Source organism: Argiope bruennichi, chromosome 7 (assembly GCF_947563725.1).
Source record: "Argiope bruennichi chromosome 7, qqArgBrue1.1, whole genome shotgun sequence".
Lineage (NCBI taxonomy): Eukaryota > Metazoa > Arthropoda > Arachnida > Araneae > Araneidae > Argiope > Argiope bruennichi.
Genome location: NC_079157.1, coordinates 105655821 through 105674668, shown reverse-complemented (window position 1 = coordinate 105674668; position 18848 = coordinate 105655821). Strand labels below are relative to the sequence as shown.

General features: G+C 26.9%; 1 protein-coding gene across 4 annotated transcripts in view; it reads left to right on the top strand.

The window, feature by feature from the left end:
* Positions 1-18848, top strand: part of LOC129976459 (S1 RNA-binding domain-containing protein 1-like) — a 41097-nt gene that overhangs the window by 15281 nt on the left and 6968 nt on the right. For all 4 annotated transcript variants that reach the window (XM_056090049.1, XM_056090048.1, XM_056090050.1 and 1 more), the window contains exons 8-14: positions 1976-2072; positions 4072-4228; positions 6930-7135; positions 10414-10874; positions 14411-14493; positions 14597-14703; positions 17779-17952. In XM_056090049.1, coding sequence (XP_055946024.1) covers positions 1976-2072; positions 4072-4228; positions 6930-7135; positions 10414-10874; positions 14411-14493; positions 14597-14703; positions 17779-17952 — 1285 coding nt within the window. The remainder of the gene's footprint in view (positions 1-1975; positions 2073-4071; positions 4229-6929; positions 7136-10413; positions 10875-14410; positions 14494-14596; positions 14704-17778; positions 17953-18848) is intronic.

The following is an 18848-nucleotide window of genomic DNA, read 5'->3' as shown; positions in this document are numbered from 1 at the left end:
TTAATTAAATTACCTAACAGTTAAAAAAATTTCTGACTAAATCATGCTTAATCCAAGCATTTTCTGTTAGTCAATACATATTCTGAAAGAGATATGTTCTTAAAAATATCTATTAAATTCATTAATATATTTAATTTTCAATCAAAATACATTGATTGGTAGAAAGTATTTGCTTTTCTCATTTCATCTTGTAATGTGATTATGTTTTAATTATTATTTAATTTTATGATTAATATTTGAAAAAGGTCTTATTATTAACATATTGTTTAATATATGCCAAATTGATAGTTCTTTAAAAGCTCAGTTCCAAATTATTTTTTATGAAAACCAAATTTTTCAGAAACTTTATAAAATTAAAGCTATATATTCTTTAAGCATATTATGTATTACATTATTTTAGCATGCTAAGTAATTAAAAAATTTCAATTTCAAATAAAGTGTCTTGCAGGAATCATAATTTTGACTTTCACAGTAATTTTTTAAGAAATATGAGTTTTACGCAAGAAAATGTGAATATTTTCATGTATTATTAATATTAATTTTCCATACTGAAAATTCTGGTTGCCAGGCACAGAAATGGGCATGAAAGATTAAACTTAATATAACTTCAATTATAACTAACTGGAAACTTTGCAGAGAGCTAAAATCTCACTGCCAAGACAATCCCAAATATTCTCTAAAGTATTCAAATACAATTAATGTAATAGGCACATGCCTTGATTAAGAAAATATTAGTAAATAAGCCAAGCTCATTGTTGGCAGTAATTATTAATTTTTGTAATGAATCTATTATCAATAGCTCTAATAAGCCAAACATTGTTGGCAATCATTATCAATTTTTTTAATGAATATGTTACCAATAGCTCTAACATAAATTTTCACTTGCATGATTTTCACTATATATATATATGTTTGAATATAATTGCTCTAATTGTCTCTAAAGTACAACAATGAATCTTATCTGTGAGAAGAGCAGACTGTTATTCTTGCACTGGATATTTGTTATTCTTAATCTAAATTATTTGGAAGCCTCTTTCCAAACTAACCCACACAATTTATCTTTGTATATTCAAATAATGGATATAAAGATACTGTATTAGTACCATGTACCATCTTTCTATTGGAAAGAAAATGCAAATGTTGATATGTATTCCTTGTATTAAAATAATTTAATTTGCAGAAGTTTTTATCATCAAAAGTCACAAATTCAAACTAGTGAAGAATTATGCTTATATAGTTTAATCATGCTTATATAGAATTATTACATTACAGCATAAATTATATAAAAAAAATTATTGCAATTATTACTAAGCTTACTGGGCTTCACGGCATTTAGTAACTCAGTCCACTGCAAAAGTGAACTCTAGAGAAATTATCCAACTTTATGGTCTATGGAATTAACAATCAGACTTTCTGTAAATTTTCCCTTGTTGAAAATAAATCTTTGTTGAGTCCTGAGACTTGCACTTTCCAAGCAAATATTTAATGCCAAATCTTGTCACCTAGTCACCACAATAATAGCTTCAGATCATTACTACCAAAATGCTTTTTTTTTCTATTAATATGCTAAATGATCTGTAGCTGATAGCGAGGTTTACAATTCTTAAAATATTAAAACAAACTTCAGAATTTTCTGATTTAGAAATGGGAGTATTATAAGCTTAAAAGTGGTTGATAATCAGAAATTAATGAACAGTTTTTTTTTGAAAAGATTAATTTTTCTGAGAATATAGTGCTTTCAGTATTTATGATGCAAAACTTGTACCTTGTTTCAGTATTATAAATTATGATTATTCACTAATACATTAATTTATTAGTAAATAATCAACTTCTTGTGAATGAAATTTAAAAAATATATTATACTTCAGTTGTTGGGAATTGTTTTCAAAAATGCTGTTAATAGAAAGTAACATCCTGTAAAAATTACATTAAAGTTTTGCTTTTTTTTTTTTTTTTTTTTTTTGCTTTTCTTTAGGTTTAAAAACAGAGGAAGAAATCCATTCCGGTATTCAACATATCATTGCTGATAAAATATCAAAAGAGAGAAGAGTGCTTGATTTTCTTAGAGAAAAGTATGTAATATATCATTTAAAATGATGAGATGATATCTTTTTATGTTTTATTTAGTTTGAAATCATGCACATACCTATTGACTAAAACATAGTTTTTAGACATTTTTTAAAATTTTTATGTACAAAGTATGTATAAAGAAGATATTGTTTATGTTAAGAAATTCAAGGGCTGGGATAGCCTGGTTGGTAGAGCGTTGAATTTGCATCCCTTAGGTTGCGAGTTCAAATCCTGCCGGCCGAAGATTTCCCGCATGCTTGGTGGCTGACGCACATATAAATCTGTCGTGGTCACAAAGTCCTCCATGTCGAGAGTAATACCACTGGGGGTATTGGATCTGGGGTGATCGTTCTCTGATTCAGGTCTAAGTTTCGATCTGTGGTTCTGATAAGTTCCGATCTGAATAAGTCCGCCCCGTAAAAAGGGTTTTGACGTGTATGTGCTAAGTCGTTCTCTTGGCCCTAGATGGCGCTACTATAAAAACAAGAGAAGCTCCCTTCCAGCTTAAAATTGCTGTCTTCGTAATTGCTGTCTGTCCCATGTCAGCGGGCTTGTGCATGGCAAGTGCCATAAGAAACAACAACAGAAATTCAAACCTAATAAATACTTCAGGGAAATTCAAAATTTTACAATATCCTGAGTCTGAAATCTTTTTTGAATTATGCGTATTTGTCTAGTTATGTGTCACTGTACATACAAACTCCGTAATACAAGAACACAAGAATTACACTGCTAAAATTTAATATGTGGGTCTAAAACCAGAATTATAGATGTTCGATTTTGAACAGAATATGTCAAAACAAATCTACTTTGCTTATATTTGTATTGTGAGACTAAATGAAAGAAGGTCGTTTTTATAAAGAGTATTTTAACATATATATATAAATTTTAAAATACCATTTAAGTACTGGGCTTTTGTACTTTAACATATCCATTAAATCCTGTAATAGTATGAAATTACTAATTTTAAACATATTTATTAAATATATTTATGAAAGTTTAAATGAAATAATATTTAAATAGTAGATGAGTTTTGTTTAAACTAATTCTGGACAGGTTTCCAAGTTAAACGATTAGATCTCTAAAAATTGAACTACTCTCCTGGTGAAATATAATTATTGTGATATTATTAAAAGTTTTTAAGAACTAAATGAGAATTTAGTTGTAGAATTAAGATATAATAAATTAAATATTGAATTTAAATGTGTAGAATCTCACACTAAAGATTGAAATGACATTTGAATATATACATGTGAACTTTATAATGCAAAATATGTTTTTAAATATTTTTTTTTAGAAATTGGTTGAATCAGGAAGAAAACTATTTGCATAAATGTTTTCTCTTTCTAAAGAGTATATTTTCATACACAATTCCTTAAGAGCTGCGTTTCTTCTTTGATACTGTCACTTCTATCATATGTATATATGATCACTTTCTAATTTCAATTTCATTTTTGAGTGCATCTTTATACAAAATTTTCATTCTAGAAATTAAAAGTCCTCTTATAATGTTTGCCAGGACTATGCAAGTCACTGAAGACGATTTCAATGCAAAAATATTCTGTAGGTATACCCAGTATGGATATTAAAATTCTGTCTATTAATGATTAAAAATGTATGTCTCTGCTTTTTTTCTTTTAGCAGATGAAATGTAAATCATGGATTCTTTCGAGTCTTGCTTTTGGTTAATTAATTAATTACTCTATTTTTTTGTCTTTCTTTAATTAATTACTCTATTTTTTGTTACTAAAAAAAATTCAAAATATATTAATGTTTTTTGCATACAAATAATGAAAATTATGATTATGTGAAAATTTATTTTAACATGAATGTCAAATAGTCATTTACTAGTCTTTAAAGGTTTAAATTGATAACTTTGCAGAAAGAATGTCATTTATGGAAAATCAAAATTTAGTAATTAAATGAAATAAAATTTGATATTATGTAATGCAACATCCATCTCTGTTTTCCTCTTTAATATGCTTCATTTTGTTTATTCAGGAAACATCACCCTCAGATTCGCATTCTAGGCAGTAAATCTCCAACTGCTGAAAAGAATGATAAAAGAGCTTATGTGGAAGGAAAATCCACTCAGAATTTTAAATATGAAAACTATTATAATCTGAATATTCTTATCAGTAATGCTGCTGCTCATCAGGTATTAGGTTTTCTGTGTTCTTTAAATAAGAAAATTTGTGCATTTTTAATGAATTATTCAATATTTTATAATGTTTAAAAAATCTTTCATTTTTGTCTTTAATTTGATGATAAGGATTCTGTATTTAATATTTATAAGGTTGCAAAGCATTGATATTTTTCAATTAAATGTATTCTGCAAGTTGACATAGCAGATATCTTTTGTTGCATTTAAATTTTCATTCTTTTTATCATACTCCTGCTAAACATCTATCTATTATATAGTTAAAAATAGTATAAAAGGGGATGATTGATTATTTAGACTATTAACACATTCGTTGCCATGATTGATGTTTGTGATTTAGACCACTATTAATTGGATGCTTATTTATTTGCTCTCTTTTAATTGTAGTAAAGAAGAAAATATCTAATAGTTAGTATGTATGAATCACAGGTGATTCACATGCTGAACAATATGTTAAAACAAGGAGATATAAACTGAACATAGGCTTCATCTACTCACATCAAATTCTTCATTGACTGAGTACTTTTGCTGTCGCACGAATATGAGTGACACAGCAGTCAATGTATTAAAAATAATACTCATTATAAAAATTATTTTGTAATTTATTGTCAATTTCTCAGAGAGTGTAGTGTGAATTGATTTATTTATTTCACATGTATAAGAAATTTAAGAAAAATAGAATTTTTATGGTTTATTTTTGTCTATATATATATATATATATATATATATATAATATGTATATATATATATATATATATATATATATATATATATATGTACGTGTGCGTATAATATCTTACATGATATAATATCTTGTTTCACTATGATAGCAATCATATTTTTTAATGAAAAAATTTAAAAGAGATTTGAAACTCTGATTCAAAATATCATAGTATAATAATGTTTTTACATTTGATTTCTCTATCTTTATTTTGTCTTTCAAATTTACTCTTAATTATGCTGAATGATAAAATATTGAAAAAATATATTAGTGATGTGAGCCATTCACAAGCCTAATCAATTAACTCCACTTTTTGATTTTTTTATGTGTGTTTTAGTTTTTAAGTTCTTGATATGCTTCTAATTTTCAATATTCATTGTATATTTCCCCAACAATAAGGATTAAGACCACTTAATGAAAGAAAAAATTTTGGCAATCAAAATATTATTTTGGAGGCCAATTCACTTACTTGCTTATGAATTCACCAATGCACACCATAGTATTCATTTATCCCAATCTGTACCGCAGTTTGTGAATATGTGTTGACAAGTATATTTTAATCACACTTTATTTTCAGTTTTTTTCTTGACAATGATTATGATTTATTTTTTATTAATTTAATGGGGATAATTCAATAATTGCGATGAAAATAACATATTGTAAAGAATCCGTGGAATATAATTATTCATATGAACGACAAATGCAAGGAAATTTTAAATAAAGTATTGTAAAGAATCTGAAATATAAATTTCAGATATAAACTTTAAATATAATAATGTTAAATATTTATAAAAAAGATATAAATAAGATAGATGTTATAAATAAAAAGATATAAATATTAAATAGTTATTTTTTCATATTTATCTAACAATAAAATTTAAATTTTTTAAGTTTAATTTATGGCATTTAATTAAAACTTTTCTTTTAAATAAATTTCATAAAATTTGACAAAATATTAGAATATTATTTAAGAATGAATCCCTGATATTATAAAAGAAATTGTGGTTTACTAATTGAATTATACAGTATTTATTGTAAATCCTTAAAAAATGAAAAATCAGAGCAAATTGCAAATCAAAACAATGCTAACACATTTTTTAATGGAAATGTAACATACGATTTTGTTGGTTAATGTATATTTTATCATTGATGAATTTCAACAATGCATTTCTTTCTTGATAATATACATGATTTCTTTATATATTATTAAGTATAGCACTTTGATGTGTAATTTTGGTCATATATATAGAAATAATTAATCTATAATTTGAATTATCATTATCAATTTCTTTTATTGAGTTCTTTTCAAGTGGTTCTTAGAGATATTTTAAAAGGCAATATTTAATTATCTGAAACTGCATCAATTTATCGTGATTAGTTTAACAAGATAATCTAATTTTAATCTTTTTTTGGTAATAATTTGAGCAAATTTCAGAATTATCCAAATTTTCTATCAATTTTCTGTTTACTTTTATGGATTACTTTTTCTAAACATTTTTTTGTAATTATTTTAGTATTAAAAGAAATATATGTGTATGCAAATTACTAATATAAATTCTTTAAATTTATCCACTAATTTCAAAGTATATTAATTATTAATAAAAAATACCAGAATAAAAAGTTATTTTTTGTAAAAATAGCTATTGCAAATTAAAATATGTGAAATTAATTTAAAATATCTGAGAAGTCAAAATTTGCAAGTTGATATGCGTGATTCTACCAGAGGGTCCTCAAGAACTTAGACAGCAGGGGCTCTTAGCATATTTTATCCACCCATGAATTTGGCAATACAAAGATTTACTAACTACTATATTACAGCCAAATTAAATTTTTGATAAAGATTTTTCATTTTCAGTGGTGATAAATGCTTATATTATTAGATATCTTTATTTTCTCAACTGATTTTTTGTTTACTTTAGGTAAAAATGGATTGTGCTTTAACTAAATCAATTAACCATTATGTTATCTCTATTTCAGATTATGGCATTAAATCGTGGAGAGAAACAAAAAGTTTTGACAGTCAGAATTCAAATTCCTTTTTGTTTAAAAAATGAGATTAAAAATTTCATATGGAGCACTTTTTTCCCTCAGACATTAGATTTTAAGACACACAAGTTCATGGAAATATGTGTGTCAGATTCTTATGAGCGCCTTATTGAACCATATTTGTGTCGTCAAATTAGGTAATTAAATATTTTTATTTTATTGACATTATCTATCTTGAAAAGTGATAAAAAAATATTTTAAAAGCATTGTAATTAGCAAGAAAAGGAATGGTTTTATACCGAAAAAGTATGAAACACTTGAAATGATTTTTATCATACAATCAATCATATTTTTTTTTAAAAATTGTTAATCATGATTAAAATGTGTTAGAATTGCAAACATTTGCTTTCAATCAAATTCTTTTAGCAATGCATGATCATTTAAATGTTTCATGGAAAAATCTTAGTTTAGTTATTGACAATTCTTATTGAAAGTACAGGAGAAAGAACACAGTATGACCTGTTAATGCCTTAATTTGTACGAGTTTATTTAATAGTTATTGGTGTATTTAATCTGAATCATCAGCTTCCAATGATTTATGTAGTAAATAACTAATTTATAAGACAACTAGCCGCCTTTGGCGACCAACCGATTCGCCAATCTTAATGTTCGTTGAAATTTTAATAATTAAATATCTTATGCAATTCCTACTTTAATAGCTTCTTCATCAAAATATTTTAAAACTTCAAATTTTGATAGTTATATAATTCTCTCATAATATAATAACGCCTTCAGTCATAACGTAATATGTATCTCTCTCATTTTCTGTTAGTTCCTGTAGAATTTATACTGTAAATTAAAGTAAAAAGGATTAATCTGCAATTAATATAATAATATTTTTTACTGAAACAAAGTATTTTTTTGTAATATGATTACAGAAAACAGTCACTGAGCGTTTAAACTTTATGGGCACTAAAGAATATTTTTCCTAATTTATGTAATATTTCAAGAATTTGTCAACAAATATTCTCAGATTGATTATGACCAGAACGATTAATTAACAATAATTTTAAATGCATCAAACACTAAGAAAATAAGACGAATCGTTTAAAATAATCGGTTGAAAACAGGTTAAAAAAAACTAAAAAAACGATGTACTTAAAACTATAAGCGTATACAAAAAATATATAACTAACATAAATACAATTTAATTACAAAAGCATATAACTAACCTAAAAATAATTTAAATCAAGTCCGCATTCGTTGATAATAGTTGTCAAATCAGAACACAATGCGCATGTGTGAATTTTCATCTCCAGTTACGGTAACGCAAATGCGTGAATTTTTCTACGCCAGTTGGGGTAACGCTATGCAGATTAGAAATTTTTAATTTCCTTTATTCTGTTTTATTTTAATTCAAAAGTACTTAAGAATGAATCTGAAAGATCGATTAATTAACAATGTTTAATTTTAAATGCATCAAACATTAGGAAAATAAATAGAATCATTTCAAATAATCAGCCAAAAAAATCTTAAGCCTAGCCTCATGACTGTTGGGGGAAAAAACTGAAGTCGTACTCATTTGGCGGTGGGGAAAATGAAAGGATTTTTTTGGCGGGAAAGTTAGTTTTTAATTAATAATTAAAATTCTAATTAAAAATTCAAAAAAGGGCTATCCTATCTTTTAAGTTAGATCAAACTGCACATGGTGTGCAAATTTGATTAAAATCGGTTAAGTAGTTTAGGAGTCCATCGCGGACAAACAACGTGACACGTAATTTATATATATTAAGATTGCGTAATGTTATTGCTAATTTATCTGTCTACTTAGCTAGGAAATTCATCTTACATCATTCGTCAATATTGTGGTGAATATTAGTTTGTTGTGTATTGTCATATTGATTTGTGGTTGATTATAAAATCTTATTTTCTTTGTAAATTACTTATAACAATTGAATGTTAGTAAAAGGATTAATTTTCTTCATCTGACATATAGCCCAAAGAGAATAAGAGATATTCACAAATGTAATATATTCATGTATCTACTTCTCTCTTTAGATTTTGAGGCTCCTTGCAAACATCAACTGCACATATCAATAAAAAAATTTGTCTTTGGTTTGAATATTAAAAAGAAACATGGCATTTATTTCTTGCTAAATTATAATATTTAACATAAATATAAAAGAAAAGTAAAATTAACACCATTATCTTTTAATTAATTTCAATAGATTTATTTATTTAACTTAAATTTACATCTTTGAATATTATGATAAAATGCAAAGTTATGTTGGATAAGTTTTCTTATGCTTAATATTCTTATTTCTTATTTCAGTCTTTGTAATATTAAATTCTAACTTGTTTTGGCTTTCAAAACGGTTTACAAAATTCATTAAAATAAACTTAAATTGAGAAATGCCTTTTTTTATGGGGGGTGTAAATTTTTCTTTTCTAGTTACTTAGATTTATTTTGAATTCAAATTATATTTTGGTTTATTATTTGTGAAAAATATCTCAAAGTTAATTTTACGATTGTTAACTCAACAATCCTATCCTTCATTAGGAAAATAGTGCAAAAGCTGACATTTCCAAAGAGATTTTTTAAAAAAAAATCAAGTTGTGTTCAAAAGAGAAAGTTCTATTAGAAGTTCATTTCTTACTTCTGGTTTCTATTATTTTATATGTTTGGAATACAGAAATTTTTTTTTGCCATTTCTACTCTTAGCAGTTTCCCTTGCATCAAACCCAACTACTGTATGTGTCATCTGCTGACCAAATTTTGGGACACTGCTGCATGCTCTAAAAACATTGCATGGATTATAAATAATTTCATTAATTTCCTTAAAATAAAAAAAATAGAATTATCAAAAAAATTAATATGTCTTAAATTGATGCTTGATAGTAAAAAAAAAAAAAGTAAATAAATAAATCTAGATTTATATTGTCTTTCAATAGACAGTTGTCATTTGCTGATCAGTTTCTCTAGTTCTAAATTATTTATAACTTTTTTCTAGAAAAATGAAGTAAATTTCTAAAAAAACTGTAAAATATCTTTAAGTATTTTTATCAATTATTTTTTAAATGTGTTTAATTTAGCAAAAAACAGCTTTTGCAAATTGAGAAAACTTTGCAAAATTAAATTTAAATTTTTGCTTTATAACAGTCAGAAAAGAGAAAATTAAAATTGGATTTTTTCTTTTTCATCTTCATCCTACACTCTTTATAAATTGAATTTGTTTGACCTTTGTCTAAATAATTTTGAAAATATTTATTAGGACTATATTTAATAAACTCTATAATTTGTTTTAAATCTAGAAATATTTTAATTTTCTGTCTAGTGCTTGAAATTCCAGTGATAGAACAAATATGAATAGAGCAAATATTTTTTACAATTGCTTCTAATCATATTGTTCTTTTTTATATGCAACATGAAATATGTTAAATTAAATGATATTCTTTTTGCTGATTTTTTTTATAGGTCAGATTTATCAAAAAAAGCTGAGAAGGAATCTATAAATGTTTTTGGATCTAATGTACGTAGTTTGCTACTCACTCCTCCGGTCAGAGGAAAAACAGTGATTGGCATTGATCCAGGATTTTCTCATGGTTGTAAAGTGGCATGCATATCATCTAAGGGGGAAGTTTTAGAAACTAGTGTAGTTTATCCTCATAATAAAGGTCCATCTTATAACAGGAATATCGATGCTGAGAAACTTCGGACGATGGTTTTTTCTTATGGTGCTGAAATCTTTGCCATTGGAAATGGAACTGCATGTCGAGAAACAGAAGTGTGGCTTTCTAATTTGATTCAATGTGGAGCTTTTAATCCCCATCATGTTAAGTACTGTATTGTGAATGAAAGTGGTGCTTCAATATATAGTGTTACAAAAGAAGCTGAAGCAGAATTGCCTGATATGGATCCAAATTTAAGGAGTGCAGGTAAATATTTAGATTTAGTTGAACTACTCAATAATTTACTATTTATCTTTTTCTTTCTTGAATTGGCAATTTATATGACAATTGCTAAATTATATTATTAAATGTGTTAGAATGGAATGTTCTCCCTCTAGAGGAATTTAAAAGTTTGGAGAGTAGAGTATTTAAAAAATATATATATTCTTCATCTAACCAGGAAAAAAAAAAAGAGTTGGAGGGTCTGATCTAAAGTAGCCTTCTTGTATTTAGTCTTAATTTATCTGAAGTAAAGTAAATCTTTATTGTTTGAAAGAAATGTAATTATTTCATACAATATTATCATAAAGTATGAAAAGTTGAATGCTTTAGTTGCAAAATATAGTCATATAATGAATTTTAAACAGCAATTATTAATTGTTAAAGTGCAATGTTTGCTATTTATTGTGAATTTCAGTTTTAATGAGAAACGAAATACTATTCAAATTCTGTAATCAGGTAAAGGATTATTACATGATAACTTATAAAGGGAATTAAAAAGTTATGAGAATTGATGTAAGCTTTTTTATTTGTGTAATTTATAGATTGTTAGAATGATTATTTCAAAGTCCATGATGGTAGAATCTCAGTTCTACAGTTTCTATGATTTCTATATAAAGTTAAAATTTATTTCCTTTAATTATCTGCTTTATATATCAGCTTGATTTATATTAAATCTGTTGGAGTAGTTAAATCATTTTCAAATTGCTTAAAATTGGAAAATTTGTTTCTTTTTTTTATTTTATTTTTTTATCCAACTCTATTTCTAAATTAAGGAAATTCATTTCCAGTCTCCATTTTTCTGCTTCAGTTTGGTTAATTAAAGTAATCAATAATTTACTGTATATAAATTGCTTTTCTAACTAATAAATAGACAAATTGCCTATTCTAATACAAATTTTTATATTTTTAATATTTTCTTCCAGTTTCAAAAAAATAATTTTTGAAATTGTATATACTTTTAATATAACATAAAAACCTAATGTCATAGCTAAGTGAAATTTATTTTAATTAGTACTATTGAAAATTAGATGCTTTGTGGCATTTTGCATCTATTGGAACAGTAATCACTTCATTCAATTTACTGAGACACATAATTTAATAACATTAAATATAGAAGGTATGAAATAGAATAAATTATTATGCAAAGAGTTTTGGCATATATTAAATTGTTATTTTCAAAGTTCTCTCTCCTTTTCCTCTTTTAATTAAAATATAAATTTTCATCACAAATTAATCTCATAAAACTTGGCATTGCATATTAAATTACTCTAGTTGACTATTACACTATAGTAAATATTTCTTTCTGGTTTAAAATTTTTTAAAGGCGTATTTATATACAGGGTACTTTTTTTAAAACTGACATGGTTTAGAGAGTTCTGTAAATGAAACTATTGGCTGGAAAGCACCAAAATTTGGTTTGAGGACTAATGACGACATGGGAAAAAGAAATCCGTGAAAAAAAATTAGTTCCAAAACTCACCGAAGGGAGGAAATTTGGCATTTTTCACATAAATTGGAGATTTTACTGCAAAATAAAGTTTTTGACTCTGTTTAAAAAAATTCAGCAAACAGACAAATGAATAAAATAGCAATCATTTTACTAGAAATGTGTTTTATTCAAGAAAATAATTTTCCCCCTAATGGTTGAAAATAGCAAATGAAAAACAAATTTGGAATTAATGATCAATTTTATTTCATTCTCTGCTCATTTTTCTTTACTCAGTAGAGAATTAAAAATGAAAAGAATTTAAAGAATGAAAATTTTTCTTATGATAAGTGACAAAGTTGCGCTTTACTTTTTATTTGAACTGAGATTTTACGTGAAAACGCAAGTAAAATGCAAATTCTTGATGATGTAGTCGACAGTAGCGCCAGTATTATGGGTTATAAAAAGAAGCAGAAATTCGAAAGCATTAGTTGACTGTAAGATGAGTCTCACTTTACCACAATATGCATTACTTATGAAGCTGTTTTATCTTGGTTAGTGTAATGCTGCGGCTGCTCTTCTTCGTAAATTTAGAAGTCTAAATAATGTGCGTAAAGATTCTTTATTGATTAATGCATTGAAAGCCATGATTCAGAAATTTGGAGAAACAGGAATTCTTGCACTTCGCCAAGGTAGAGGACGGGAGCTGGTATCTGAACTGTTACTGAAGTTGCGACTGCAATTGTTGAAAACACCCAGGTTACCACTGCGGGCAGTTGCACGACAGCTTGACTTAAGTGCTTCATCAGTAAGGAAAGTTTTGAGAAAAATTCTCTAGTTTTATCCTTATAAAATTACCTGCCTGCAAGAATTAAAACCCAATGATTATGGTCAGCGATTAAAATTTGCTCTGACTTTTTTTGCCTGGATCGAGATTGATAATTCTTGGCCGTGGAAAATTCTGTAGATTGATGAGGCCCATTTTCATTTGAATGGAACTGTTAACATTCAGAATTCCAGAATCTGGGCATCCGAACATCCCCATGTGGTTAATGAAATCCTACTCCATTCACACATTCCATTAACTGTTTGGTGTGGTTTTACAGCAGACTTCATCTTCGGGCCATTTTTTTACGAGACTATCACCCAATCAGGACCACAGACCTGTGCAATCAACACGCAAAAGCCTCAGGATATGTTGACAAGTTTTGTAATTCCACAACTGCAACGAAGGCAGTGCTTGGATAGGATAATCTTTATGCAGGATAGAGCACCACCACACATTGGTTGATCGGTACAACAATTATTGCAGCATCACTTTACTAAAGAAAGGGTTACGAGTCGTTGTTTCCCTATTGTGTGGCCGCCTTGCTCCCAGGGTCTAACTCCATGTGATTTTTTTTCTTTGGAGTTATTTAAAATTGAAGGTTTATGTTGGTGGAGTGTCGAACTTGTTGATTTTAAAAAAGAACGTATTACGGACTGTCATTAACATTCCTAGTGATGTGTTTCGATCAGCCGTAGAGAATGTTGTTTAAAGAATGGAATGTTTGGGCCAAGAAAATGGTTATCACATTGAAAATTATCGATCTCTTCGAAGAGAAAATGAGACTACTGAGTAAAGAAAAATAAATAGAGAATGAAATAAAATTGAACATTAATTCCAAATTAGTTTTTCATTTGTTATTTTCAGTCATTAGGTGGAATTATTTTCTTGAATAAAACACATTTCTAGTAAAATGACTGCTATTTCATTCATTTGCCTGTGTACTGTATTTTTTAAACATAGTCAGAAATTTTATTTTGCAATTAAATCTCCAATTTATGTGAAAAGCACCAAATTTCCCCCGTTGGTAAATTTTGAAACTTTTTTTTTTTTTGTCGCGGATTCCTTTTTTCCATGTCATCATTAGTCCTCAAACCAAATTTTGGGACTTTCCAGCCTATACTTTCAGCTACAGAGATCTCTGAACAATGTCAGTTTTTAAAAAAATCACCCTGTATATCGTTTATTCTATCATTAGTCTATACATTCAGATTTTAAGTAATACGTTTATAGTGATTTTTTTTTATTGAAAATATTTATTGATTTTAGTTTCTATTGCCAGAAGACTTCAAGATCCCCTTCTAGAATATGTTAAAATTGAGCCAAAACATTTGGGAGTTGGGATGTATCAAGTAAAATTTTATATAATTTTATCAAGTAAAATTTGTGTAAGCCTTCATTTCAATAAAATATTTTTATTAATTTAAGTCTTATTGTAATTTTGTTTTCTGTTAGCATGATGTTCCAGAGTCACAACTAAAAAAGGCTCTTGATAGTATTGTTGAAGAATGTGTGAGTTTTGTTGGTGTTGATCTTAATGTTTGTCCAGAAATTTTGTTGAGGTAATTCTAATTATTTTTAGAGAACTTTATAATGATGTAATATACAAATAAAAATTAAAAAATTTTGTGGTGTAAAGTTTTTAGATTCCATTTATATATATAACAAAAAAAAAAGCATTAGGTAATTAAAACCTATCATTGAAACAATCTAAAATTTAAAAATATTTTCTAAACGAAACTAAAAAACTTTTTTTTTTCCAATTAACTTGGTTTTTATTACTATTATATATATATATATATAATTTATTTCTGTTAATCAAATGCATTCATCGTTTTCATATTTTACATTGTAGTACTAATTATTTATATATTTTTTAATGCTAATATCCAAGGAAAATATAATTTGCTTCTTCTAATTATTGGATTCAGGTTGATTTTTCTTTGAAAAAAAGGGGAAAACATCCTTTTAATATTTTGTTAATGGGTGTACCAGGTTTTTTTTTTTTTTTTTTTTTTTTTTTTTTACTTTGCTTATGTTCTAGTACAACTACTGCTCCAATAATGGATTGGGATTTTATTCCCCTATGTAAACTTTTCAATTGCACTCTTATTGGCTCATAAAATCTCTTCCCTAATGTTCTATACCCCATTTGTCAGGACATTTCAACCTGCAGTTATAATCAGTGTTAGCAATGCTGATTATATAAGCCATGTTATTGCATTTTTTTAAAAATAGAAATATTTTTAGGATTATGGAATAAATAAATATAATTTCATTTGTGAATTGTACTTGACCAAAAAAGAGTTGCTTTTCCCCCAATTCCTTAATCCTTAATTCCTTAATTTTGTGATATCAGTCTGATCTTAACCTTTAACCCCTTTGAAATGGCAGAGTGTGGAAAGAAGTGCTCCAAGGTAGCTGGAATCTGGCAATTGCTATCTGTCCATACAGGCATGACCTTTTTCACCCACTAAGACTAATGCATACAAAGTCTCATAAAATGTATCCTTTACATAAAAATAAAACAATTTTTAAATAAATTATAACAGATATTTTCAATTATAATTTTTAAAAATTAATTGAAATACTTCTTATTTTTAATATTAAATATATATATATATATATATATATAGTATTAATATATATATATAATACCAAATATACACTATATATATATATATATATATATAGTGTATTTTCCTATCACTAAAAGTATCTAAATTAACTATTGAAGCAGATTACTGTTAGAATATATTTCTTAACATTCCATTTCAAGTGAGAGAAGAAATTATAAATAACCATTAAAAAAAATGTTTTTCTTTACACTCTCTAACATGTGCTTCTGTTTAAAATTGCAAAAATCCACAGACATTTTTGAAACCCCACTCTGACCTCAGAGAGAGAATTTCTATGGTATGGGATCAAATTTTTTAATGAAGTATGAACTAATTATGCCATTGAAAAAAAGAAGCAATTTAATTCCTAAATCAATAGCACCATCAATTTCCATGTGTCAGTGGCAGTAAAAATCAAATTCTGCTATAATGCAAATGCGCAACATTCTAGTGCAAACACACATATGCATTATTCATTCCAAAGGGATTAATAGCTGATTCTGATGTTTATCGAGAATTTTATATGGAGAAAAATTATATGGTGATATTTTCAAAGAAAAACTGAAATCTTTTCAGAAATAAAGTAAATTACTTTCCAGCATAATATTTTAATTGCAATAATATTATGAAATGCAGTATAAGCTGATTATCTATTATACTGACATATAAACATAAATTAACAAATAAAAATATATAAATACTATAGATATCAAATTTTAAGTAAACCATTTCGGATTTTACTTTGAATTTTCATTTTTGTGTTTCATAATTATCTGCATTCCTTAAATTTTTATATAGAAAAATAGATTAGATAGTTTTTTTTTTATTATAATGTAGTTATATGCTTGTAGCATATTTTTCAAAAATTGAATTTACTTCAACAAGCCCAAAGGGTGCGCCTGGTGAGCCTGTTAGCAGTGTTGCAAAGCTCAATTTGACTAACAGAAGATCATGATTCGTATTTAATGGGAATTTTATGTTATTAACCACAAAGAGTATCCTGAAAAAGGTAAAACTATCGACAGTAAGCTGTACAATGAGATGCTAGTCCATGTTGATGCTGCTATGAAGGGAAAACGTTGAACTGAGTTTCAGCGCAAGAAGGTACTGCTCCATCAAGATAACGCAAGATCACATGTGTCTGCATTCACTGGCTGGATTTCAGTGACATCTTTTGCTACACCGATCATATAGCCCTGATATCGCTCCTTCCGATTTCTACTTCTTTTTCACATTTGCAGCTACATCTTACGGGTGTTATCATCACTTTTGCTTAGGACGTCCGAAATGAAATTGTTCAGTTTTTGGAATTGTGGCCACAAAGTTTCTGATTTGAAATCTTTGGAAAAACTACCAAAATGGTAACAGAAAATCATAGATTTGAATCGTGATTACTACCTACACTGCTTTCATGGCTGGTTTCCCACCCTCTAACTTTAGTAAGGACCTTTTTCGCGGGAAACTTTTGTTATAGCCAGATATTAATCTAGGTAAACATTAAAATGTTACTGTTATTAAATCTGTAATTTATACAGTTCAGTGTCAGACAGTTGCAAAAATAATGAATTACCGATGTAGGAGAAACAATGAAGTTAAACTAAACTGTGATACAAAACCATATGCAGAGTTCAGACAAGACAAAGCCTGCAAAAGAGTAACCTTATTACAGAGTGGACAGACGGCATACAATTGCCATTAGAAGAAGAGGAAACCATCATGAAGTTTCTCTCATCGAGTCCGTATTTAGAGAAACATTTCGGAATTTGGTTCCTGAAAACCATGATTAACATTTTCGGCTCTAAATCTTGCTGTGTTTCATCAAAAAGTGGATAAAAGGATAAATTTCATTTTTAGCCTATTTCTTTATCAAGTCACTTTTGTATATCCAATATCATAGTGTTTAGCTTTTACTGGCACAATATTATTATATGTAGAATATTATAAAGTCATCAGTAGTTTTTAAATTTCTTTACTCTCCTTGAGCTTATGAATAAAGTATTTGTTTAATTATTTTTTTAGAAAAATATCTGGTTTATCAGCATCTAGAGCAAAGCAAATTGTTGAGTGGAGAAACAAAAATTCTTGCTTTATTAATCGACAACAACTGTTAGAAGTGAAAGGCCTGGGACAAAAGTCATTTGAACAGTGTGCAGGGTTTGTAAAAATACTTCCAGAGACTTGCACATCTGCTGGGTAAGTTATAACTAATATATTTTTTAATTTATACTTTTTTTTGCAAAATAAGAAATTTATATTTCAAACAATAATTAGCATTTAAAATAAATTCAACTCCAAAATAAATTTTTAATAGAAAAGATGATTCATGGATCAAGTCTCAAAAAGCAGACGTGAGAAACGCTTCCAATTTTATACTTTCGAAATAGAAGAATCTTCGAGTTTTTGTTAATTTAGCAATTTTTATGGGGCTTATGATGTTAGCAGGTAAAGCAGCTTTTATATTTAGACAATGAAAGCTACAGTCATTATTTTTTTAAAGTTGTGGAAAAAATAAATGTCATTAAAACTTGTAGAAAAAATAGATGTCATATGGTTCAATAGATTAAACGAAATTGCTTTAACTGAAATGGTTTCATTCTAAAAAAATGAAAATGGGAGTAAAAATAACTTTTCAAAAAGAGTAAGTAATTTGAATTGCCATATGTACAATTAGCTTAGGATTTTAATAAAATGACTAGATTGAACATGCAATAAAATTGATGTAAAAAAAAAATATTCTTTAATTTTTATTTTTGCTCATTGTTTTATAAGTATTCATATTTATTTTAATAGTGATTAATGCACTTTTGTTGTATGCAGTATAAATCAAAGATAGATTACCTTTATCAAGGAATTCTAAATTATTATTATTAATTTAGGTAAATTTAAAAATATTACTCCTTTTAAATCCTATTCATACAGTTCAGTGTCAGCTAGATATTTTATTTTTATATATTAAATTGATTGTGTAAGATAAAGATCTATTAAATTTCATAATCAAAGCATTATAGATTTATTTAACCAATATATAACTTTTAAGTTAAGCGCCCTCTTTTATAATCAGACATTTTTCATAATTAGTATGACATTTC